A 25,959-nucleotide genomic window follows, 5' to 3' on the forward strand; every position below is an offset into this window, starting at 1 on the left:
ATAACTTGGAGAAATACAAAAAAACATTTTTATTTTAACATGAAAATATCACAAAAATTAGTAAGCCTGAGATGTAGGGTTTTGGTGAAAAACAAGAGGCTTGCAGTGTTTTGGCTGCTGATAAAGATGCATGTATTGATAGCTGGGGTGAAAAGCAGAAGAATGCACTTATTTCTTCTGCACGTCAGTATCTTCAAACACAGTAAGCCACATGCACCCTTTCTTTCTTTAACCAGAGGCTGATTTGCTATTCTTAGTTCCAGCGAAAGTGGATCTGACGTGGGCGATCAGCACCTTCCTTTACCAATGGCTTATGGAACTCACGTCCTGCACGAGAGTGGATATTTGCCCAACAAAACTCACAGTAATACTGCAGGCAGGTGACGTTGGCACAAAAGAAAGGAGCAAACTTTCCACCACAGCGTGCGCCCTGGCATTCATCACACATCTGGTCATCTAGCACATATGGCTTCACCTCCACCTACCAAAAGAGCAAAGAACTGTTTCATTAGGTTTTGCTTCAGAAAGTAAATGTAGTAGTCATTTAAAATGTTTATACAGTGTTCTAAAGAAAAGGACCAGCATTAAAAGTTGAGAAAGCAGGAAATTTCCCTGGGAAACAGTTTGCCATATATTAGAGATTTACAAATTTCTGTATGATGTTCCATGTTCATAACTGCACATGTGATTACATTATGGATATTTAATTTGGTAATTTTATTTCATTTTGATATATGTTTTCTTCAGAGAACTGTATATTGAATAGTGTTTAATATATTTTCCAAAGGTAGAAAATGCTTTCAAAAGCTATAAAAATCTAATCAATTTGTAAAACATTTATTTCACCCTCACCTTTTCTTTAAGTAACATCTCTAAAGCAACTGTGTGTTAGGATTTTCAGAGATGGGGGTGACTTTCAGTGGAAACAGAAGGAATATTAAGTTGTTCTGAAAGAGAAATGGTTTACACACCCTTTCCCCCCATTCCAATCTCACATGTGAGCTGACATTACCCTAACAGTGACTGTGTCTGGCAGTGCTTCACTATTGCAGGTGGCAACTGCATCCTGCTTGTAAATGCCTTGCGTAGACCAAACAGAACTGTGGATGATTGTACTAAGGGCATGTCTGGACTTCAGTGAATTTACAAGGTATAAATTACAAGTTTAACTGTGAATGCCTATCTCAGTAGAAGACCTCAGACTCTAGAGGCAGCTCTGAGCTGCTCAACACCTTAACCTCAGTTTTCACATCTGTAAAATGAGAAAAATAACAGAATTTGCCTCAAAGAGTTGTAAGGATTAAATTATGCATGTAAAAGGATTTTGGACAGTGCTTGCACATGGTAAATATTTCATAAGCTAGTGTTAACTGCTATTAATTGAGATAGCCTTCCTTCTATTGCTTAATAATAACCCTATGAATGGAAGGTTATCACCTTTCTCTGGTTGAAAGAGTGCCAGACACACCAAGATCTCAGCCTTCCCTTAGGAGAGGAGAGAAAACTGAGTTTTAAAGTAAAGGGCTTTCTTCCCAGGTCAATAATAAGTACAAGTGTTTTGTGGGCTTTATTTGAGAGAAAGTAGAGTTTGTCCAAGGAAAGAAATAATGACCCAACCACTTATTTATTTCCTGAATATATTCCAGTTACCAAGATTTTTTAAAAGTTCCAGGTGATTTCAAGACTGAGAACCACAGGACTAGAGGATGTGATTTCACAAGATGCAACTTACACGTTTATCAATATCACCATGCTGAAGTTGAACAAACCGAGCACTGATGGCAGCAATATAGCTCTGCTGATTGGAGAAAGCAACTCGCCCAGCACCTTTTGGGTATTTCAGCTCAGGATCTGTATCAATTCCTGCATAACAAACTCCACCATACAGCCGGTCCATTATCATAGCAAGTTCCACTTCAAAAGGAAAAGACGTTCATATCACATTTGAAAGAGGAACACAGAAACCAACAATTTTTAAGAACTTTAAAGAGTAAAAGTAAATAGTATAAAAACATTGGACAAAGCGTAGGATGGCAAACAACAGAAAATTGTTAAAGGAAGAACTGGGATCAAGGAAGCTTTCCCCCCACGCCCCCTCCCCAATATAAGACAGATTTACCACTAACGTACCTACCCGCTTACCAGCACTGAACCACCATATACTCTGTTTTCATGCACTTTTCTAAATCCAGCCCTTTCACTTGCATAGATCCTGTCCACTCTCACTACAAAAGGACACTGGTACAGCAATTCTTCTGCTACCTCACTGATAATTCCTTCTTAATCTCCCTTGCTAATTCCTCCTCAAACTGACTTTTTAATGTCAGCATGTCGTAAGTTTCTGTCCTTGGACCTCTACTCTATTCACAGCTTTGGTGACTTCATCCTGTCTTCTGCCACAGTTTTAAATACCAGCTTTATGTTTTCAGCTCCTAAATTCATATCTCCAGCCCGAACCTCTCCCCTACACTACAGACTCATACATGCAACAGCCTACTATATAGCCCACATTGACCTCTAACAGACACCACAATGGTGTTCAAAGTGGAATTCTAATCTTTCTCCACCCCAACACAGCTCCTTCAATAAGTTTTTGCTGACCCAGTTATTGAGCATCAAGAAGAATGAAGACTCTCGGTATCATATTTGACCACCATCACTCTTCCCACCCCACTGTACATGCAACTGTATAATTTCAAAATATATCTAGAATCTGATCTCTTCGCTACTTAAACAAACATCCTATTCAGAGCTATTATTGTTTCTCATCTGGATCATGGTGATGGTCTTATGCTTCTAACCTTTCCCCACAGTTTGTTCTCAAAATTGCAGCTAGAGGTGATTCTCTTTGAAAGGTATATCAGATACCAATGATTTAATTGAGATTTCTCTTGGTGGCTTTGAATGGCATCACAAACTCATGTTCAAAACCAAATCTACAGTCTTCCCTTTCAACTTCCTTCCGGTGGTTCTCTGGTTTTTGAGAAACAAACGTTTATGAGTTGTTCATCTAAACTACTATAATTTAACTCACGTTTAAAATTTTTAAAAAATTCCATATTTTTTCTTCACATATTATAATCAACTCACATAAAATAAACACACCAAATTCTTAAAAGAGTTTCACTTAAGAAGCCGGAACTATTTAAGTAGATTCTCCTTTTAGAGGCTGCTCTTATTATTGATAGATGAGTATCCATCTTCCAGTTACTTAAGAAAGTCAAGAAAAGCTGTCAGAATTTGTTTTTAGAATTCTGAAGTTAGCAATTCTTGGAGTATAAGGAATCTTCCACTCTCCCACCTAAGAGTGCTGCCAAACATTTACAGAACTGAGTAATTCACACGTGGCAGTCAGAGATTATTTTATTAATCCCAAAAAGAGAAAAATTATGTTTGTAAACTATTCTATTCCTCTGGATATGATACCCTTTGATTGCACTGAATTTATCAGAGGGGCCCCTGATTAGATTTCTTGATGAGATTGCTTTTGGGCTTTTGATGGGAATATGTCAGTAAGATATGACACAGGTAGAGTCTCTGCGCCCTTGCTGGGTCTGATATAAATGGATACTCAGACAGATAGACACAGAGGAAAAAAGCTCTGCCATTTTCTATCCTGCCATGTGACAGAAAGGAGAAGTTGAAGTAGCTGAGGTGTCAGGGAGATTTGAGTCACTTACCCAAAAGCTTGCTGCTGAAATCAGGAAGAAAGTGAAGCATCCAAGATAAGAGGTCCCATAAGAGATAAGCCCTATGCCTGGTTGCCCTCAGCTGAGCTCTGGGTAACCTTACAGCCAGGAGAGACCAGGCAGAAAAAGATCGCCCACCATCTTGCTTCAACTCATGAGCTGACTCGGGTGAGAAAGAACCTCTTATGTTGCCTTGAGTTGGACTTTTCACGGCCTTGGAATTGTAAGCAATCACTCCAAATTAATATCCTTTATAAAAGCCAACACATTTCTGATACTTTGAACTGGCAGTCCTTTGGTAAACCAAAACATTCACATTTAAATGATTTGTTTTATAAATTACATTTGTTAAAATTTTACTTACCAGCCCGTAATGGCCTAGGAACACCTCCAACAAATATTGTTTTTCGGGGATCCAAAGGTTGAGAACCATCCATCACAAAATCACTATCACTTAAATTCCAAGGACGGATCTGAACCTGTGGAAAAAATGACATTACTGAACTCAGTCTTACTATATTCATAGCTTATGCTGCTTTCTGCCAGGTTAGTGTTACTTGTATTATTCAAAATTTTAGGAATTTGGATTTTGGAAACAAATTATTGCTATTTTTAAAAAAATACAGATACTATAAATCATCTCAATGTTTAAAAAACTGAACTCTTAACATGGCTGTTTGAATATTTCTTTATTCATTAATAATCATTTTTAAAAGTTCTGGAAAACTTGTATTTGTAACGTGAAGTTACATGACATTTACTTACTGGTTTGTCCTTGATAGTAGGGCTGGAAACACACAGATAGAGCTTTCCATCTTCTTCAATACAAGCGTCAATTAGTGCCTGAACTGAGCTTTCTTCTTGAAAAAGGAGGAATGCATAGCCTGTAAAAACCATTAAAAATAAGGCAATATGTCAAGGTCAGTTATTTCACTCTAAATTTCAGTATTGTTAGAAAATACAGGTTTTAGAAAAAGAAAAATATCAAAATGAACTAGAACCATTACACCTTCTACAGGAGAACACAGTATCCTATGGAATACACACAAAAACAGATAGTAAAGCAACTAACTACTTTATAAAAAGCATTTACCATCATGTATTATATTAAGTGCTTTATGTGATTACATTTGGTCTCACAATGAGACATTATTTCCATTTTACAAAAGAAAAAAAAGGAGGTAAAGAGTCACATAGCAAGTAGCTGGCTGAATTTAATTTCTAATCTAGGCAGCCCTAAGGTCTCCCATGCTCTTTCCAGTAGTAATATTGCCTTCTTAAAAAATTTGGTAGAATTAACTAGTTGAGAATGTTAGGAGCTGAAGTTTCCTATAAATGTCCTCAAGATAACACAAGTTCTAGAGCATATTTTTGGACTAGAAACACTTGGAAAACCCAGGAATTTCCATAAATAGAGGGAAATTCCACAGTACCCAGGAAAACTTCCAAATGATGCTAAGAAAACTATCTTAGGTAAGCTATAATGAAACAAGTTCCTTTAGGATGGGTCAGAACTTGAGGTTAATTTTTCAAATCATCTATAGACTACATTTGGATTTTGGATCAAAGTTCTTGCTTTGATTCCTGTACTGCTAGCAAATACTCCTTTCCTTGGCAGCACCCAAATGATAATCTTTAATTAAAAGTCATGCATATAGTTCAGGCAGAACAGATTTAATTATGAAAAGGCATCAAAATTTACACTGTTTACAATTATGTGATTATTCCCAGCCACTGATTATTATAAATGATCTAAAAATATCCTTTCCTGACAAAATTACTGTCCAAATAAATGCATAGCACTTTAATCTAGACTAAATACGAAGAAGCCATGAAACAAGCCATGTGTGTCTGTTCCATTATACAATGAGAAGTGTGACATGTTTTACTTAGAACTCAAAAAACACATGGCTATAAAGCCAAGAAAGTGTGCTGTGACACAAAAGTACTCCCATCATTTTAAAGAAATTAAAATACTTGAATTGATAAATAATCCATGAAACCAAAATACACAAATAGAAACTTCTAAACATAAGATTATGCAAGATTAGAAAATATGTCATATCTTTTTAATAATTTTTAGAAACAATTTTAAAATGTTTGAAAAAAATAAAGTAGAAAAAGACTAGATTTCTTTAAGATTTTTTATATAGGCTAAGGATCCTGAGAGCAATAATTATTTTGTAATACTTGAGAGGATATAAGACAACTATAATAATATTTTAAGTTCGTTTTTTTGATGTTGCCTAATTATTTTTTGCTGAATTGATTTAAAAATATTTTAAATTCAGTATTTGTACTATTGCTGAATTAATTTTTTGATTATTAGGAGAAATGTCTGTTTCACAAAATTAATTAAACAAGGATGTGGAGAAAGAGGAACACTCATTCATTGTTGGTAAGGATGTAAAATGGTGCACCCATGGAATCCATGGGTGATTCCATGGAAGTTAGGTATAGGATTATCATATAGCCGCTTCTAGGTATTTATTTAAAAGATTTGAGAAGCAGGGACTCAAACAGATATTTGCACACCAGTGTTCATGGTGGCGGTGGTATTACTCAAATACCAAAAGATGGAAGCAACCAAAGGATCCCTAAACCGATGAATGGATATTACATAAATACAATGGAATATTATTCAGCCATATAAAGAAATGAAGTTTTGATATTAAAATATATGATAGCATGGATGAACCTTGGAGACATTAAGTTCAGTAAAATAAGCCAGACACAAAAGGACAAATATTGTATGATCTTACTGATATGAAATAATTAGAATAATCAAACTCATAGAGTCAGAATCTAGAATACTGGTTAACAGGTTAGAGTGGGAGATGGAAGGTGGAAATGAGATAATGCTTAAATTGTAGAGAGTTTCTGTTTGGGTTCATTGTAAAGTTTTGGTAATGGATGGTGATGATGGTTGCATAACATCTTGAATGTAATTAATAGCAATGAATTATATATGTCAGTGTGGCTCAAAGGAGATTTTGTACATACGTTAGTGGAATAATATTTTTAAAAAGATACATGGGGCTGTACAACTCAGTGAATCTTACTGTAAACAATGGACTATAGTTAATAGTACAATTATAAAAACATTCTTTCATGAATTGTAACAAATGTTTCACAATAAGGCAAGAGACTATGAAAGAGTCAAACACAGTGCTAGGAGAGGCAACAATAGGAAGTATTTGATCTGATTAGATGGGTCCTGGAAGGTTTCCAGTGAGGAACTGATATTTAAAGCTAAGGTACAAAAGTTAAGTAGGGGATACTTAGATAAAGAGATATGGAAAGAGCTTCCAGGCTAAGAGGCTACTGTAAGCAAAAGCCCTAAGGCAGGATAGCGCAAGGTCAATGGGAAGGTCTGAAAGAGAGCAAAAGGTATTAGTAAGAGAAGTAGCTAGAGAGGGGTAGGTGCTAGGCCACACAGGGTTTTGCCAACCACAGGGATACCTTTTGTCTGTATCCTAACAGTGAGAGAGCCACTGAAGGTTTTTAAGCAGGAAAGTAGCAGATAACACCATCAGGTGAGTATTTCAGAGATTGCTCTGGCTGTACTGTGAGAAAAAAACTAGAGAGCGCAAGAGATGAGGACAGACTAGTCAGACCACTTAAGTAGTCAGGCCAGAGATAATGGAGCTTGGGTGGAACAGTAGAAATTAACAGGGATTTTTTTTTTTACTGAACACTTAAAATATAGAAGGACAAGAGAGTAAGACTGTGAATTTTAATGCTTAAAACTCTCAAGTTAACAAATGAATATCCATATCCAGATGGAATTAATTTTCTCTCTTAAACTAAAGTGTTCAGGACTTTCAAGTAAACTCCAAAATACTGCACAAAATTTAGGGCATACAGAGGGAGCTCTACAGCCTTAGCCAGATTCTCACAGAGGCCTAGGATGCAGATTTCCTTCTCAAAATGTGTTGAAAATATCACTGCATTAATCCACTTCTCTTAAATATCACTGCATTAATCCACTTCTCTTAAAAATACTAGATGAACTAACCACACTATTATCTTAGCAATAAGTGACTAACACAATTAAGTATCTTCCTCACATTTTGTTTCTTTATGTAATTAGGGGTTTAAAAAGAATATTGGCCAGTCATTTTTGCCTTAGCTAAACTATTTTATTCCTCAAGAGTATTTACTGCTCTGCTGTTTTCTACTGTTAATCTTGAATACTTGTGTATATCTTTCAATATTTAAACTATTCATAGGTTTATATTTTTATTATTACTTCATTTAGATCTTAATTTCATTGAGTAGAAACTTTTTTATATGTCTGTGTGTCCAAATTACATAGAATGATGCTTTAGTCAGAGAAAACGCTCAAGCATTTGTTGATTTGAGTCCTTGAAATCACTGCTAAATGATTTTACAGAAAGTATACCAAGTATCTTTGGTTCCTGACAAGTTTAGAGGAAAACTGGAATGGTTTTCAGGATCATTCTGCCTCATATAATATGTTACCAGTCTCTATAAATCATTTCATTAGCTTTCATATAAAGATGTGCTCATATTCAGATCTAAAAGAAAACAAAGTAAACAATTTATATGGTCTCTTTCATTTTCACACAACTGATTGCTAGCAAATATTAACAATAAAATTCCTTACCTTTTGGTGGAAAATATGACTTGCTTTCTGCTTTATGAGGCCAGTCTACTACCAAAGGACCGAATCTTCTGAAGCTGGCAGTTATTTCATCTTAAGAAAGTACAATAATATACATTAGGAATTAGTTTTAACTAGTTTTAATGATTCACTCTAAGAAATTCCCTATTTTAAGTTATCTGAAGATATAATATTTTTAAAAGTACCAAATAGCCTAAGATACACTAGAATGCAAATACTGGGAGTATATCTAATATACTTATTACAATAATATAGAAAACATAACAATTATTTTATTCAAAATAAGTTTGGTTTCAAGCAAAATATTGACCAAAATTATCAGTTCAATGTGAATTTCAAAATTTTATATAATACCAAATGTATACTAACGGATTTATAGTATACAAAACCATAAATATCATTAGCTTGAAAAAAACATGTCAACATTATATCAAGTCAAATAAAGAGACCCATTACTGTTTCACAAGTAAAATTACGCTTTTGAAGGAAAAAAAGGTCAGTTGAAAACAAGACCTGAAAATCTACAGTGCTCAGAAAATATACTAGGACATAAAATATACATGCTAGGTAATTTCACTGAAACATACAGGTCAAATCCCATTATTACATCAAAACCTTATACTGATTAATACTTAAGAAAATTCTGTGGATTTTTAATTCATAGCCGAAAAAATTTTCACAAACTTACAATATCTTCTCTCCTACTAGTTGTGAATGAGGTTGATGGATTTCCCACAGCCTCACAAACATTATAGTTTGATTATTTTTAATCTTCTTCTTGGATTATTCTTTTTTAATATTGCATATTATCATCTTCATATATGTTTAGTACCCTTTTATATAACTTGGTTTTCATGTTTATGTTCTGATTCCATTTATCTTTTGGGTTATATGGTTTTTCCCTCACCCATGTCCAAGAATGCATTTACTGTTAAGGAAATTAACCTTTTGATTTTCATGCATTGCAGATGTAATTTCATGGCTGGGTTCCATTTGTTTCATTTTCTGTATGTGTGTTTGTGTGTTACAGTCATACAAAAAGCTTTAAGTATTATTTATCTAAATATGTTCCATGTAGAAAAAAATAAATGGGATATGAACTAGGGTATGAAAACCTAATTTACAAAATATGCTCACAGTAACAACATGCATTATAAGATATAAAGAATAAAAACTTTTAAAAAGTCATTTGTTCAGTTACCTCCATATTTCAACAGTGGACCAAAATATACCAACAGAAACAGATATCTAATCTACCACTTAAAACTTATAAAGGTAAAAACTCCATATACCTGTCCACGATTCATGTTATATTTAAGGGTTTTTTTTAAAGCCCCAAATCATCACCTTACCTTCATCAATATCTGGAGGAAGTCCACCAACAAAAACTTTTCGAGAGAAGCGTTCTATTCGCTCTCCATTTTGATGAGCTGAGTAACATGTGGGTGAATTTAAAACACCGACTTGATCACTATGACCATCATCCAGTAAGCCATCATCTATTGGAAAGAGGGAAGAACGACCTAAAATATAAGAACAAATATAATCTGAGTCTCAGGTTGTACCAAAGACAAATTCAGAGGCTTAAAAAAATGAAGATGACAAAAGCATAATAAAAAGTAAGGAGAGTTCAAACAGTAAGATTTTAATGATCTGTATTCAGTCACAAGAATGATTTAGAAATAAAATTATACAACAACAATTATACTGCAAATGAAACTCTATATCACTTCAATTTTTTATGGACAGAAGCAGGAACATGATATATGGGGAAGAGTTAGATTGGATTTGGAAGAGGAGAAACCAAATGGGTGGCAGAAAGGAGATAGATTAAACACATAAGAGGACACAATAAAAACCACTTGCACACTACAGTAACTAAGGACAAAGGCAACAAGTAATACTTGCATTTAAGGTCTTGAATTAATATATTACATGTGTGCTAATTATATGAAAGAGAAGACAAAGCTTCTGAGTAAATGCAAAATAGAAAAAGGAAACCCTCTCCAGGACTTTAGTCCTCATTCAAGCACCTTTCAAGAGTGCATCTTGTAGAGGGCACATTCTGTAAAATACTGTGCAGTTACCTTGACTCTAGACTCTGTTGGGATCAAAAAAAAAAATGACTAATAAAATAAAGTGCCCTGTTCACAAGAAATCTGTTTAGAAAAGATAAGAGCTATACATGTAACTATAGTACATATCCGTAAGAAAGTTTCAAAGTATTTTAGAGCAAATATTTTGGGGGAAGAAAACAGTCTGTAATAAAAGGGTAACTTCTTAAACCCTAAAGTGAAACTAGACAGTATTTATGGAAAGAAGGGAAAGGCAGTGATGCTTACTGAGGGTATTAGAGAAAGTGGACATTATAAAAATGTAGACAGGTTGTGTTTCTTTCAGGACTGGATGAAGGAATTTGAGTGGATGAGGAGACAGTACACATGATCTCCAGCAATGTGCCCTACTATAAGACAATAAATATTCACCACAAAATATCACTAATGTTAAACTCTTGAAAAACATGACATATAATGATGCAAGTGACATAAACAAAAGCAATCCAAAATGTGGTGTCTTGCACAGAACTGAGGTTTGGTGGGGGGATGAGGGGAGCCACAGGCTGGTGACAGTAAGGTAACTAGCAAGATGGTGGGAAAAAGATTTGAAGTTCATTAGACTCAAAAACAGGGAGTAAGACCATATTTAGTAAAGGAACAGGACTTAGTCTACAAATTTGAACTCAATTTAAAGAATATGTTCTAAAAGATACTTGTGTTCACTGAATAACTTTGTAAATATTAATCTTTCTTTCTAAGCACCTTTGGTATCAGAAATAGGGACCAATGAAAACCAAATATAGTTTGTGATCAATGGAAAGAAAGCTCTTCAAAATCTTCAAAATGAAACTATTTTGGGGAGCAGATGTAGCTCAGTGGTTGAGCACCTGCTTCCTATATATGAGGTTCCTGGGTTCATTCCCCGGTACCTCCTGAAAAAAAAAAAAAGAAACTATTTTATTTTACTTATAAAATGAATCACATCAAGATCCATTAAAAAGACACAGTTGTGAATAACTGGTTCAACTTTTTAAGGTTAGAAAATAAAGACAACAAATTTTAGGTAAATAATTTATTATTTTGAAAGGAATAAAATTTTAAAAAGCATAATAACTAGCTTTTGAGGAAAAAATGACCAATTCAAACTCTACAATTATTTCAGATATATGCCAAGACTTTGGAAAGTATTTCAATTTTAAAATGTCCCATAAATAAAATAAATTCTAATAAGCTCTATATTCAGAAAAAATATAGATCATATATATTTAAGGTCCAAATGGAAATTGTGAATACCATAACAAAAAAAATCACTTATGCAAAACCAGAAAGAGAGTGACCCAAAAATGACAAATGTTAACTATAATATTATAGTTGTATTTACATTGTCACTATAATAACTATATTACTAACTATAATATTATACTTACTAGAATAACTAGGGTTAATATGGTTGATGTAATGACAATCAAAAATCACTAGAAAGTTAATCTATTAATGAAGTTCAGTTGAACAAACGATAATGGAAAGGGTAACAAAATTTCACACACTAGCCACACTAAGAGCCATCTTCACAGCTGAGAAATAATGACCACTTTCTCTCTAGAAGCCATAAAAGCTATGGTGTTAAATACTAATTTAAGAGAAGTTAACTGAGATATATCTATCACCAACTAAAATATTACTTTTTACCTTGCCAATTATCCTTCTCCATAACTCCATGTCATATGACTTCTCCATATGACTATAAAAGGAGAACCACTATCAAAAACCATGATTCCAAAATCTTACAGGAACACTGTAAGAAAAGAAAACTACATTCTAATATCTCTCATTAACATAGATTAAAAAAGAAAAAGAACCTTGATGTCTGCCTCACACCATACACCAGAATTAATTAAAAAAGGATCATAGATAAATCTGAAAGCTAAAACAATAAAGCTTCTAGAATTTCTCCATGACCTTGGAATAGGCAATACTTTCTCAAGATCAAAAGGAACTAATACTGAAAGAAAACTGAACTTTCATCAGAATTACAAATGTTTGCTGTTCAAGAAAATATATTAATAAAATGAAAAGACAAAACAGACTACTAGGAAATAGGACTCACAAACGAAGACAAACCATTTAAAAAGTGGGCAAAAGGCTTGGAACTGCCACTTTCCAAATGAATACACTGGAATGGCCTATAAGCATATGAAAAGGTGTTTCAACATCACTTAACCATCAGGAAAATGCAAATTAGGATCACAATGAGATACAACAATATACCTCCTAGAATGGCTACAATCAAAAGGTCAACAATCCAAAGTCAGTCTCATATTCTTTGCAGCATAAAATTGGGAAGTTATTTGACAGCTTCTAAGAAAGTTCAACATACTCTTATTCTATAAACCAGTAATTCTATTCTCCTAGGTATATATCCAAGAGAAATGAGTGCTTATGTCCACAACAAAAAGTATCTAAGAATGTTCATAAGAGCTTTCTTCATAACAGGCCACAAATGGAAAGAATACCAATGTCTATCAATAAAAAAACTGGAAAAACAAATTATATATCAATACAATGACATTCTACTCATTGATAGAAAAGAAATAACTATTAATTTCCCTTCTGAACAATTTCTGCACAGTAAAAATTTTAAAGGCAAAATAGTAGTTACGATAAAGATTACAGGTACAGGAAATAAGAGATGAAATAACAAAAAGGGAACAAACTAAGACTGCAATCACTGCCAATGAAAGTCTGACATCCATGTTGCCAGAGCCATTTAACAGGTCATAAGAAGCCTTCTAACAGAAAGGATAAAAGATAAAGGAAGAAAGAACAGGATCTATATTCTTATAACAACACTAAAAATATATCTTCTCATAAAACAGAAAATTGGCAAAGGTTTTGTAATGGGAACAGTGCAACCACCATAAATATGAGCCTCATTTGTAATAATCGTGATTCAAATTAATTCATCTCAAAACTTTTAACATAAAGAGTTAGACAATACATAGGACTTTTCTATATTCCTATAAAACCTGGTGTTCTATTCAATACATTAATAAAAACCAGGTCACCTATCTTATGAGCTTCTAAAACTGAATAAGAGGGCTAAAGGCTAAACTATGATTATACTAGTGTGACAGAGGTTGACTGTTATCCTCCAATATCTGGTCTTCCCTTCTTGTGTTAGAGAGGTTGTAGGCAATTACCAACTCTGACTCTGGTGACTATGCTAAGCTAACTTAAAACACTAACACTAGTAATTTACTTTTCAGATTTTGGCTTGATTCTGGAAACCCAGAATAAAGGCATTTCCCAACATACCAACCAACACTGGGGAGGGATAAGGAAAAGATAACATTTGCATAGTCAATTTATAGCTTGACTTATCTAAGCATGGTTCTCTTATGTCAACATACTATCCTTCACTTTTATTTATGTAATGTTGTTCTGAAAATAAAAACACAGAAAACAAACTATATAAATTAAGGATTATTATGAATACTCTTCCCATTTTCTAAGGATGATAGTGGCTACTCTATTAGATAATACTTCAGCTTGATGGCACAATTTTTATTTATATTCAAAGATAAAAAAAAATACTATCAAAAACTAGAAGTAAGTTTGGTTTCTCTCATGAACCTGTTAAATCATACAGAATCACTGCTCAGGCAAGCCTCTCCAAAGAACTGATAAAGGTACTATATGGTATACCTATCACTTACAAATATTTTGCCCCAATATCTGTCCCTTTCTCATGAAGAATAAGATATTTAATTTAAAAAAATCAGTTATAGTCAAAACTCTTTATCTTTGTAAATTAATTTAATTTCTAGATGTAATATATCTGCCTTAGAATTAAGTTCACTAAAATTCTGTTTCCTTTAAAAATTGGTAGGGACATAGCTGTAGAGCAGTTAGAGTCAGTCTCTTCAAGGAAAGGTCAGCAAACTATTCGTGTAAGGCGTCAGAGAGAAAATATATTAGGCTTTGAGTCTCTGTTTCAACTACTCAACTCTGCCATCATTGTAGCACATCAGCCACAGACAAAAAAGTAAACAAACAGGAATGGCTGTGTGTATTAGTCAGCAGAAGGGTGCTAATGCAAAATACCAGAAATTGGTTGGTCTTTATAATGGGTATTTATTTGGGGTAGGAGCTTACAGACACCAGGCCATAAAGCATAAGTTACTTCCCTCACCAAAGACTATTTGGACCAAGAATGGCTGCTGACGTCTGTGAGGGTTCAGGCTTCCTGAGTTCCTGTATTCCTGGGGCTTGCTTTTTTCTGCGTTCAAGGTTCCTTTCTTCCTGGGGCTGACTTCTCTTTCCTCTGTGAGCTTAATTTCCAGGGCTCCAGCTTAAGACTTCAGCACCAACTCCAAAATCAGAAACCCTCAACACTGTCCTTTGCCATGCCTTTTATCTGTGACTCCCCGCCCACCAAGGAGTGGGGACTCAACGCCCTAATCATAACTCAATCATGCCCAAGTACAGACCAGATTACAAATATAATCCAATATTTCTTTTTGGAATTCATCAATAATATCAAACTGCTACACTGTGTTATAAAACTTTGTTTACAAGGACAGGAGAGTTGGCTGGTGGGCCATAGTTTGCTGACCCCTGTCTTAAATTATGACAGTATTATTTTTTCTTCCTGCTTCAGAGATCCTACCCATTCTCCAACAGTTCTCAGAAATGATATTTATCAACGATGAAAGATACCATTTCAGCCTGAGCACGTACTAACTCCTAAGCCTAGATTTCATCAGCAAAAGCATTTGCCAGTGATGATATTAAAGGGGATGTTTAAAGTCAGATTTCCATATGCGTTTTCCTCACATAGAGTTATATAGGAGTAGCAGTAGGTTCCTACCTAAACACAGAAAAAGAATAGTTGCTTTTTCTTAATGATACTTTGAGTATAAATTTTTATTATTCTAACATAAATTTCATAAATTAAAATCTAGAGCCAGCATGATATACATTTCTTGTTGACATTACTAAGGAAATTAAAATAAAAGGTCATTTTTGTTTTAATTTGGTTTGACTCTGTAATAAAGTGGGAAGCCTTTAAAATGACAACAGTTAACTATGCGTGGGCTGAATGGTGAGTCAAAGGAGGCAAGATAGAAGGAAAAACTGTTCTTCCAAAACTGGACTACAAGATCAAATGCCTTCTTAAAATAATTTTGCTTATCCACCACTGCACCAGTAAAGGTAAAGAGACGTCTTATTTTTGGCAAGAATTATATCAACTCAGTGTTTTAACACATATCCCACATGGATAGAAGGAATGATAAATATGGGCATTTTTTAAAAAGAAAAATGACTAAATAAAAGAATATATGCAGTTTCTTTTATACACTAAATCTCTCAAAACACAAAGCCTATACAAAGGGATCCTTCGTGATTAAAAGGTTATCAGTCTGAGACTATTATCTAATAGAGAATAAGGAAAAAAGGAGTAGAAAATAGGAACACAGGCTATTTCTAACCCTTTTCTGCGTCATTCCTTCAGTATGTTTGTTCTTTTTTTTTTAATGCTTTATTATTTATCAAGTCAAAGTACTTTAAAATTCAAACAAAAATCTCTTAATATTCATTTCTAATTGATATACCTTTCATCTGACCATCACAATCAAAATTTCAAAAGCAGATTCTTAACATCCACAGAGAACTGACTAAAAGTACTAAGGCTATATCATTTCAGAAGTCAGGTGTTATCATCTCCCCCACCTCTACACAAAGCCAAACAAGTATGACAGCCGTCAGTTCTGTCTTAAAGGAGACTTTTAGCAGAAACCTGAAAACTAGGTGAGACTCCTCTTTCCTAGTGCTGACTCCTAGGAAGCTCTGAGGTACACAAAATGTTATGGCCCCAGAGAATAGGAGTGGTAGCAGATTTCTTCATAAAAAACAGGAAAGGACATTTTTGTTTTTTCTTATTATAATCACAGTCTACAATTACTGAACAGATAAAAGAAGATCAACAACATGATCTGATCTTGTTGCTAAGGGCTTCCTAGATCAGTGATATATATATTGCATTATGCCAAATCAGGCTGTAAAATAAGTCACTATAGTTAAAAGAGGAAGAGAATTTAAATAGAAAGAGTCTTAAACTGTTCTACTTTCAGAAATACCTGAAAATCACAGATTGGTAAGTGATGTTCTTTTTAAGAAAAACTGTGACTCCATATTAAAATAGCACAGTAAAATAAGGTAATAAGCACAGCAAAATAAGCATAGCAAAATAAGATGTGAAAATAGGTACTAAAATTCTAAACTTTCCTCCTTCCTTCCCACATTCCTAATAACAGTTTAAAAAAATTATTCAGCATTAGTTTACTGAAACTTGACTTTCTGTCTCCTTTAATTTTTCAGTTAGAAAACTAAAGAACCAAAAGAATCAGTCAAGCATTTGATGAAACAGATTCCAAAAATGAAGTCCAGACGATCTGAAATTCAAAACTGTAAACACCACTCAAGAATATAAAATACTAGTTTCTGTTGTCAGTGGTGGCAATTGGTTTTGCTCGTTTGATTTCAAAGTACACATAATCATGACTACATGAAAAGAAACTGAAGCATTGGCACACATACATAATCTAATAGTATAAAATTACTTTTCCTTCCTTTCACCCCATTTAGTTCTTTTCTCCCTCTCAATTTCTGCACATGGAAAAGGGAGAGGCAAATTTTAAGTCACAGGAAACTGACATTTCCTGCTTTCTTAGGGAGTCTAATAGTAGTTCTGCATCTCACAGTCCTAGCTTTCTCCTTAAGATACTAAACAATAGCCCTGAGGAGAAGAATGCTGTGAGGAGACTGAAAGAATGTGTGTATGTTTGAGAGGGCACGTGGCACATATATGAGAGAGAGAAGGATTCAATTCTTAAAAGACAGATATATTAGCATTGATTCTATAAAATCAGTGTTAACAGTAATCTATTTGGTGTTTGTTATTTTTAATTGGTCGAATATAAAATAATTTAGAGTTGTAAAATTATCTACCCTAGATAAGACAAATAATCACAGTTACAGATTTAGACAGCACATCTCATTGCATGTTACCTTCAGTAATGTTTACTAAACACAATTCTTAAAAAAACTATAGAGACACAGAAATAACTTTTAAAAGAGTTAAAATCTGAGCAGTGTAAGAGGGACAATTTATTAAATTATCATGATTAGTATTAAAATGTAGCTTTAAAAGGTTAAAAGATTTAGGATTCAAAACACTGACAACAGGTAAATGCTCAAATCAAAACACAAATCTGTGAATTTTCAGACTGTGTACAAAAATCTGAAATAAATTAATTACAACATTGATCAGTAAAACCCAAATAGAAACAGTTACACCATAACAAACAGAAGTGAATTACCTCGTCTTCGCCCATAACTCCTTGCTGCATGTAAACAAAGGACAAAATGTAAAATGTCAGAACTAAAAATAAGCCCACATATACAAATATTTGTGATATGAAAAGCTATGTGGGCATCTGGAAATTAGCACTACTTTAAGAGCTATGACAATAATGTCACCATATAATATCTGCATAATGTTTTGCCATTTACAAAGCACTATTGTTTTACATTTTATCTGAACCATATTTTAAAACTTTGTGAGAGTAAGAGGAAATATATCATTTTTTCTTATTCAAATGTGTTAATTACAAACCGAAATTTTTTTCCTGTCATCATAACAGGAATATCCCGCAACACTTTACAGTTAAATAGCATCTCAAATGATTTTCCCAAAGAACGGAAACAATGTAAATTAAATTCTTATTTTTCTATTTATTATGAAGAGTTATATGGCATAAATAGTGAAAAAAAATAGCTATTCAGCGCCCATTCATATATATTAAGTATTTGCATGGAAGAAGTACTGGAAAACTAAGAAGATATAACAACATTAAACAGGTAACTCTGAAACCTATACAGTTTAGATGGGATGGTAAAAAAAAAAAAAATCAATCCATGTTCAAACTTGCTTAGCTCAAGAATTGATTAATGAGATATTATAGTTAATAATATTTTCCAGCCTTTTATATAGTTTAGAACAATATCTACTGCCTACCTCTAGAATAAGAGGGATCCAGATCAAAATTACTATTCATATCATTATAAGATAATACATATATAAATACTGCAAAAATATAGAGTAGAAAAGTATTCTATGTTACTAGCAATTTACATAATTCCTTAAGGAGAAAAACTATGGAAATTCCTTTTTCATAAAAACTACCAGATTGATAAAATCCACAAGTTGTTTTCAAATAACTCTTCCCCCCTCAATCTGGGTACAAAATATTTTTAGTCTGGAATTAACATATGAAGGTAATAAGCAACAAGAACAACAAAAACCCTATAAAACTAAGATTTTAATACAGTTAGTGCATTTTTTTAGGCTTGGAAAAGAAATCAATATTGAATAAATCTCAAATAAAAACATGTATTAAAAAAGCTGTGAGAAATTTAGTCTACCCAAAAGTTTAAAACATAAAAGATTGAAAGGAAATGTTTCATACCTTTAAATACATTCTTTTATGGAAGTCTTAGAAAATACATTTTTCATTTTATACTAAGGCTTGACCTATATTAGTTTAGGGTGAAAATGGAGGTAGAGGTAGCATTTATAATTTTGATGTTTGGGTATTCTAAGACTGGCAAGACTTTTTAAAAACAGGGTCTCATAGTTGTATTCCACCCCTTATGTTTGTTCATTCTTCAGTCTAGAGGATTTTGAGATGGTGATGCCCACTCTGTTTCTGATTGAGAGGGGATTTAGATCCCATGAGGTAGACAGATGGAACTGTCCTGCTTGTAGTTGCAGATATTCTGTTTTGGGGATGGGTTTTGGCCATCATTTTTCTTTTGCTAGTTATCCTGGGTGAGTCCAATGAACTGGAGAGTGGGTATTGCAACTCTGCTGAGACTCAGGGCTAAGCTGGCATATGAACAGACCAAAGATTTAATATATGTCTCTGGGACATATATTTAATGAGTACAGTGCTAATTATATAGGCTCAATAAAAGGGGCAGAGGAGCCATTTATAGGGAATTATAAATGAGTTTAACACTGTTATATTGGGGAACATATATTCCAAGGTAAGAGCACTGACAGGATGCCTAATTCCTGAGATTATCTGCTCTGTGTATAGTATCTAGATGGCTCTAGAGCCCTCAGGAGCCCCCCAGCTTGAGGCACTGTTTACTGTGGCAGTCAATGAGAGCCTCCCAACACGTGCACAAGTGTAAACTCTGGAATGGCCTCCTGACTCACACTAAAGTCTCTTAGCCATAAAAACTCATTTGTATTTAATATTTCTCCCTTTTGGTCAAGGTCTTCTTCCAGATGCATCTCTAGTCAGTGCTTGATAATAATCCCTTGGTGCCAAGGAGGTTCATCCCTGGACGTAATGTCCCAAGCTGGGGGGTGGGGGGAGTTAGTGCATTTATATGCTGAGCTTGGCTTAGAGAAAGGCCACATTTGAGCAACAAGGAGGCTTCAGGAGGTTAACTCTTAGGAAAATACATAATACTAGGCTAAGTTTCAATTTTACAAGGAAAGGCTCATAAGTACAACTATCAATATCAAGGGCCTGACATAATGGTCTGTCTTCCTTCATTAGGCACTGCCCATGTACTCAGAGGATTATTGCTACTCTGTTAGAGAATGTAGCAGGACTTTCCAGATTGGTAATTCAATATCCTTTAGGTTACTGTTGGGTCTTCAACCACCGAAACAATGCCCCTTGACCACTTGAACATATTCAGATGCCATAGAGGCATACCTCAGGTGCACCCCACCCCACACAGTCCCTATCACTGACACCTCGCACCAGAGATCCTCACAATCCAAAACCTCTTCAAAATCAAAGCCAAAAAACAAACAAAACTAATAAGGAAATAAAATAATGGACTAAAGTAGACATTATTATTCTATCAATGGAAGAACTTGTATCACTGATACAAAGGCAGTGGCCACCAGAGGGTCCAAGGAGAGGGAGAGGGAAGAATGGGTGTAAAATGGGGGCATTTTGTGGACTTTGGAATGGTCCTGCCTGATATTGCAATGATGGATACAGGCCATTATACATTTTGTCAAAACCTAAAATTGTGCAGGGCAAAGTGTAAACTATAATGTAAACCATAGTCCATGGTTAGTAGCAATGCTTCAATATGTGTTTGTCAATTATAACAAATGTACCACACTAATGAAGGATGCTGTTAATGTGGGAAAGCAGCGGAGGGGGAGTGGGTAGGGTATATGGGAATCCCCTATGTTTTTTATTAACATTTATATAATCTAAAGCTTCTTTTAAATAATGTATTCTAATTTTACTAAGGGGGAAAATGTAATAAATCAACCATTAAATTAATATATTGTAATCCCATTTAAAAAAAAACAGGGTCTCAAAGAGATGGGAAGTCAGCTATGGAAAATTAAACTGAGAAAGGGAATTTTTATAGACCCATCAAGAAATGGGCTATAAAATAGAGCTAAAATATGTGAATCCCCTGAAGTTGTAAAAGTCAAGAGGCCCCGATACACTTCAAAGCACAAAAGTCTCAGGAGTTGGGCTTTCTCCTTATCCCTACAATTGCCTAAGCATAATAAACTCCTCCAGTATTTAGTTTGCTTCAGGAAGTTTCATTGATGTATGTAGAGGTCAAAGATTTATAAAATAATAAGTTATTCTCATCAAGTTTATGATCAAATTGTGAATTTTGATGAAGTCATAATGTGGCACGTAATTCTAGATCTATTGAAAAATTAATGTCATCATAACCAGGTTATGTGTTGTGATGGAGAAGTTCATGTGTCAGCTTGGCTAGGTTATGATGTCCACTTATATGGCCAAGCCAGCACAGGCCTGACTGTTACTAGGACAGGTTTTTGTTTGTTTGTTTTTTTATATAAGTCGTGAGTCAGTTGATTGCATCAAATGGTTGATCACAATCAACAAAGGAGATTGCCTTTAGCAATGAGAGAAGTCTCCTCCAGTGACAGTTGAAGGCCTAAAAGGGAGAAGTGAAGATTTCAGCAGTCAGAAAGAAGAACGTCTATTTCTACTTCAGTTGGCCAGTCTCTCCCAGGGAATTCACGGAAATCTTTGTTGGAGTTCCCACCTCGCAGCCCACCCTTAATTCAGATTTGCCAATGCTCACAGTTGCATGAGCCAATTTCTATAATAAATCTCATAATATTTACACATACATATATATCCTTTGGTTTTGTTTCTGTGGAGAAGCCTGACTAATATATGTTCTTAGTATTAGATGTTATAATCTTTGCTGAGGTTTCTCAATTCTAAAATAGTAAAAATATGTACAAAGGCTTACAGCATCTTAAGTTTCATCTCATTCCTAGACTTGAACATCATTATTTAGAAAATTTCTCCAACTATCTCACACCTGTGGAATTTCAGAATCCTGAAAAGAACTATTTTACTTATTTGGACAACGCTCAGATTCCAAGTTTTTACTTTACCAAAAATAGAACTAATTGCAAATGAACTTAAATCATGTGAAACATTTTCTATTCCTTGTTATGGAAATAACCGATCTGCAACCATCATATTAAACAATTGTTTGTATACTCACTTTCAAACCATTGCTTCTATATGAATTTCTGGGATATACTGTACCATAATTCTGTTTCAGAATTCACCAGAAAACCCCAGTAAGAAAAGAAAATCATTAAGTGACTACTCACTGTATGTTTAAAAAAGATACTTCTTTAAACAAAATATCTCTCCCCCAAACTCATTTAAAATATGATTTAGAAAAACAAAGAGTGATCAATTTCATTTTCAAAAATTGTATTTTTAATATTAAATTTCAGGTAAAATATTTTTAAAATCATTATTAAAAAGTACACCTTATTTATTAAAAAAAAAAGAGAGAAATTAGCGGTTTAATATATATCATACAGTCACACATAGACACACCTACAACTGCAGTTTTTGTTTGTTGGTTTTTTTAAAGATAAGAAGGCTCTGAGAAAAGCCTGAAGGCCCCTGCTAATAAGTGATTTTACAATTTGGCTCTGGGTTCTCAAGAATTTTATTTAGGTTCTAATTCACAGCTACAAAAAAGAAATAGAATGATTCTAATATTCTCTTTAGGGACTCTGTGCTCTTACGTATTTACTGTATTATTGTACAGCTGTAGTAGCTGAATCACTGTACTTGAATTCTTACAGCTGAAGGAAGGGGTGAATAAAGCATACGAAATCAGCTGGAAATATATTAAGGTTAAACTTCTCTTGATGTAAAACTAAAGTTATTCTTATTTCCTAAACTAAAAAGCCAAAACCAAGCAGAGAAATATGTCCCCCAAATCATAATTATTTTCAAGATCCAAAATAAATCTGTTATCTAATTCGCTTCTGTTAGCAGAGAAAAGACCTGATAGCATATCCAAGTTGACTAATTTCATGATAATATAGTGTATTTAGGCCTTCTGCCTTCAGAAACACAGTTTCATTACTGAGTAAACTTACTCAAAAGATACACATAACTTCTTTCCTCCCCAAAAGTACAGCAACTGATTACATACAGGGCTCTATGTGGGTAATCAAGGCTAATTTAAATTTCAAAGTAGCTTGCTAATGCTTCTCTCCATACTTCTGCTCTATATTCCTTCCCTTTTTGAAAAACAATATGCACAAAAAATAAGAACGTAAGCTATCTTCCTTGGGAGAGGGGTGGGGGGAGTACAATTCTATCAAAATCCAAACAAATACTTTTAACATATCATCTTTTATTGCTCTTCACTACTATGGAAAACAGAGGTGACAATATGTATATTTTTAACTAGTGGCAGTAAAGGATGTAAGATTTATACACCTAGAAATATAAACAGTCAAAGCTGTCACTGTAACTGCAGACAGCACTTTATTCTTTGATTTCTGAACAATCTATACATTCCTGTACAATGTAACTTGCCTAAACTGCTTCTGACTGTTAAATCAGGAATCTTTTACAACAATGGATTGATTGACTGATTGAATGATTTTAACACTGGATTTATTGAACAGTTCAGTCTCCATCAGTCAATTCAACTTTTTTAGGAATATGGTTGGTTCAGATGTAGGAACCTGTTGTAGTTCCATTTCTCTGGCATTTTAAGAATTGTCTTAAAATGTTTTCTTATATCTATACAACTTTATGAAAAATACAGGTCTAGTATTATACCTCTTTCCTTATATGTGAGTAAACAAGAGCTCAGAATTAATGATTTGTCAGAGGAAATTCACCTTTATCTAATTTGACTAACTTCTTGACCTTTATCCACTGTTTATTCCTAGTATAAGAAATAATTAAAAGCCAAACCATACGTAACAGCTAACTAATGTTGGTACAGTAGAATAAAAATATTTACAGTGTTTGCCATATCTGTGTAACAATGATTATATATATATTTATTAAATGGTCTCAAGGCTAGCATCACTGTAACATCACAAATTTCTGCCAGTTACATATTTTCTAAGAAAAGTTCTTTAATTGTTACAGTCATGCATTTATTTTAATGCTTATATGTGCACCATCAAAAGTCATTTGGGTATCATAAAGGGCAAATGTACCCCACCACTTTAGGAAACACTGCCTCCAAGACCTAAATTTTGTCCCTATAATAGCTCCCACCAAATGGTTCTAGTTTGGTTTTCTGTAAGAACAGAAAGTAAGCCTTCTTTGTTTACTATAAACAGTCTTCAAATAGTTGAAGACATCACTTGTGTCTTTTGATTTTATATCCTCCAAAGTAAAAAAATTCATTTCCTTCATTTATTCACCCTTGCATTGTCACTCACTGTTGTCACTGTTCATCATCATCATCTCCACCTTAGTAGCTTAAATTTATTGCTAAGCATTGTCAAATATTTTATGTGAATGAAGTCACTCAGTCCTCACAAGAATCCTCCAAGGAGGGTTCTGATTTAAACATGAAGAACTGATTCAAAGTGAGGGTAGGTGAATAGCTAGAAATAGCAGAGTAGGATTTGAACTCAGTTAATCCAACTCTAGAGTCTGTGGTACCAACCACTATGAAATACTGCTAACCTACCACAAATATTACTAATATTTAATTTATTACTAAATACTGATTTTCAGAAGTCAATAATATTAGCTATACTTGTTGGTTAAGTAAAACAACTTAGTTAACCAAGTTCCTAAAAATGAGTGGTATCTTGATGTACTAAAAAAAAACAAAAATCAAGAAACAAACAAAAAAACCGTGAATAATTTAAATAATTTAATTATTTAAAAAATTAAAATTATTAAAAACTTTAATAATTTAAAGGTCTATGTGCTATAACATACTTTAATAAGGTGATACAACTGAACAAATATTTAGTAGAGGCTAGACCTTGTACTAATATCACTTAATCCTCCTCTTTCCCAGGGAGATAATATGCAAAGAATATTGTTGAATTATGTGTAGTTAAAAAGTAGCTTAAGAAAAATTCCCCCTTTTTAGTGCCCTTCTTTGCCTAAGTTCTTTCTTCAATAATATTGATGTCTACTAAAATAATTTAAATATTTAATATTCAAATACTTCCTTACCCACCTCCCCCAATATATTCATTTTCTGATTCTTGCTACCCCTCTTAGGCAACATGCCTGCTAAGTGATTAAAAGGACTATTTTTTCTCTTTGGATCAAATTGCCTCTGTTATTACCCTAAACACAGCCTGATGTTCTAATTTCATTATTTTCTACTCCCCTAGTCTCTCACCAGGAAGTGTTCAGAATTTCCAGGTTGGCTTTCTGTTCTGAGTATGCACATGGCCTCAAGTGGCAAATTACTAAGAGTGTGCACATAATAAAAACACAGGTTTGTCTACAAGATGCAACTCTTGCCTGAAATAAAATATTTTTGTGTCTACTATATGATGAAAATCTTTTCAACCTACCATTTAGATTGTTCAAAAAGGAATTTTGGCAAATGATGAAATCATCAGTTAGCCCAATAATGACTAGTGTAACCAAATACCTAAGTTGGAGAAGTATGGCTACCGTGCTTTGTTTATAAATAATTGACATGTTTTATTACATAGACTTCTGGATCATCCCAGCTTATTATCCATTCAGTAATCTAAAAATATCTATAAATGCTCTAACAAATTTTCTCATGGAGTACTTTCTTTCAAATGGATTTTAAAAGAATATGTGAAACATACTTGAATTCAAAACTTTCAATTAAATTGCTTATTTGAAAGTTAAAATAGAAACGTAAATGATCTTTATTTACCACATAGAATACAAATTTAAGGAAATTAGGATCAATATATAAATAAGTTATTGGTACCTAAACCTAACATTATTTTCTAAGTCAAGCTAAAAGAATAACTAAGTTTATAAACTATTTTCAGTTTTATAAAACGTAATTGCAATATCGTATTTACTCATAGATTTAGAGTTCAGAGTCCAGCTACATGAAAAGTCTTTTTTTCTTCCATGGTAGAAAAAAAAGCTGAAAGAAGATGCCCAGGGAAGCAATTTTTGATGACTTTCTGGTCAAAATATATGTAAACACTATAATTTGCTGAAGT

The 25,959-nt window shown here is 33.7% G+C and overlaps 1 protein-coding gene across 8 annotated transcripts in view; it reads right to left on the reverse strand.

The window, feature by feature from the left end:
- Positions 1-25,959, reverse strand: part of CPEB2 (cytoplasmic polyadenylation element binding protein 2) — a 56,507-nt gene that overhangs the window by 3,560 nt on the left and 26,988 nt on the right. For 4 of the 8 annotated variants that reach the window (XM_058300880.2, XM_012518660.4, XM_058300890.2 and 1 more), the window contains 7 exons: positions 17,777-17,800; positions 9,690-9,860; positions 8,320-8,409; positions 4,455-4,573; positions 4,054-4,168; positions 1,733-1,914; positions 1-481 (listed from right to left, as the gene is read on the reverse strand). The exon at positions 1-481 is cut by the window's left edge and continues 3,560 nt beyond it. In XM_058300880.2, coding sequence (XP_058156863.1) covers positions 254-481; positions 1,733-1,914; positions 4,054-4,168; positions 4,455-4,573; positions 8,320-8,409; positions 9,690-9,860; positions 17,777-17,800 — 929 coding nt within the window. In that variant the 3' untranslated portion in view covers positions 1-253. The remainder of the gene's footprint in view (positions 482-1,732; positions 1,915-4,053; positions 4,169-4,454; positions 4,574-8,319; positions 8,410-9,689; positions 9,861-17,776; positions 17,801-25,959) is intronic. The other 4 variants (XM_058300897.2, XM_058300893.2, XM_058300858.2 and 1 more) reach the window with 1 other exon arrangement.

This window comes from Dasypus novemcinctus, chromosome 1, assembly GCF_030445035.2.
Source record: "Dasypus novemcinctus isolate mDasNov1 chromosome 1, mDasNov1.1.hap2, whole genome shotgun sequence".
NCBI lineage: Eukaryota > Metazoa > Chordata > Mammalia > Cingulata > Dasypodidae > Dasypus > Dasypus novemcinctus.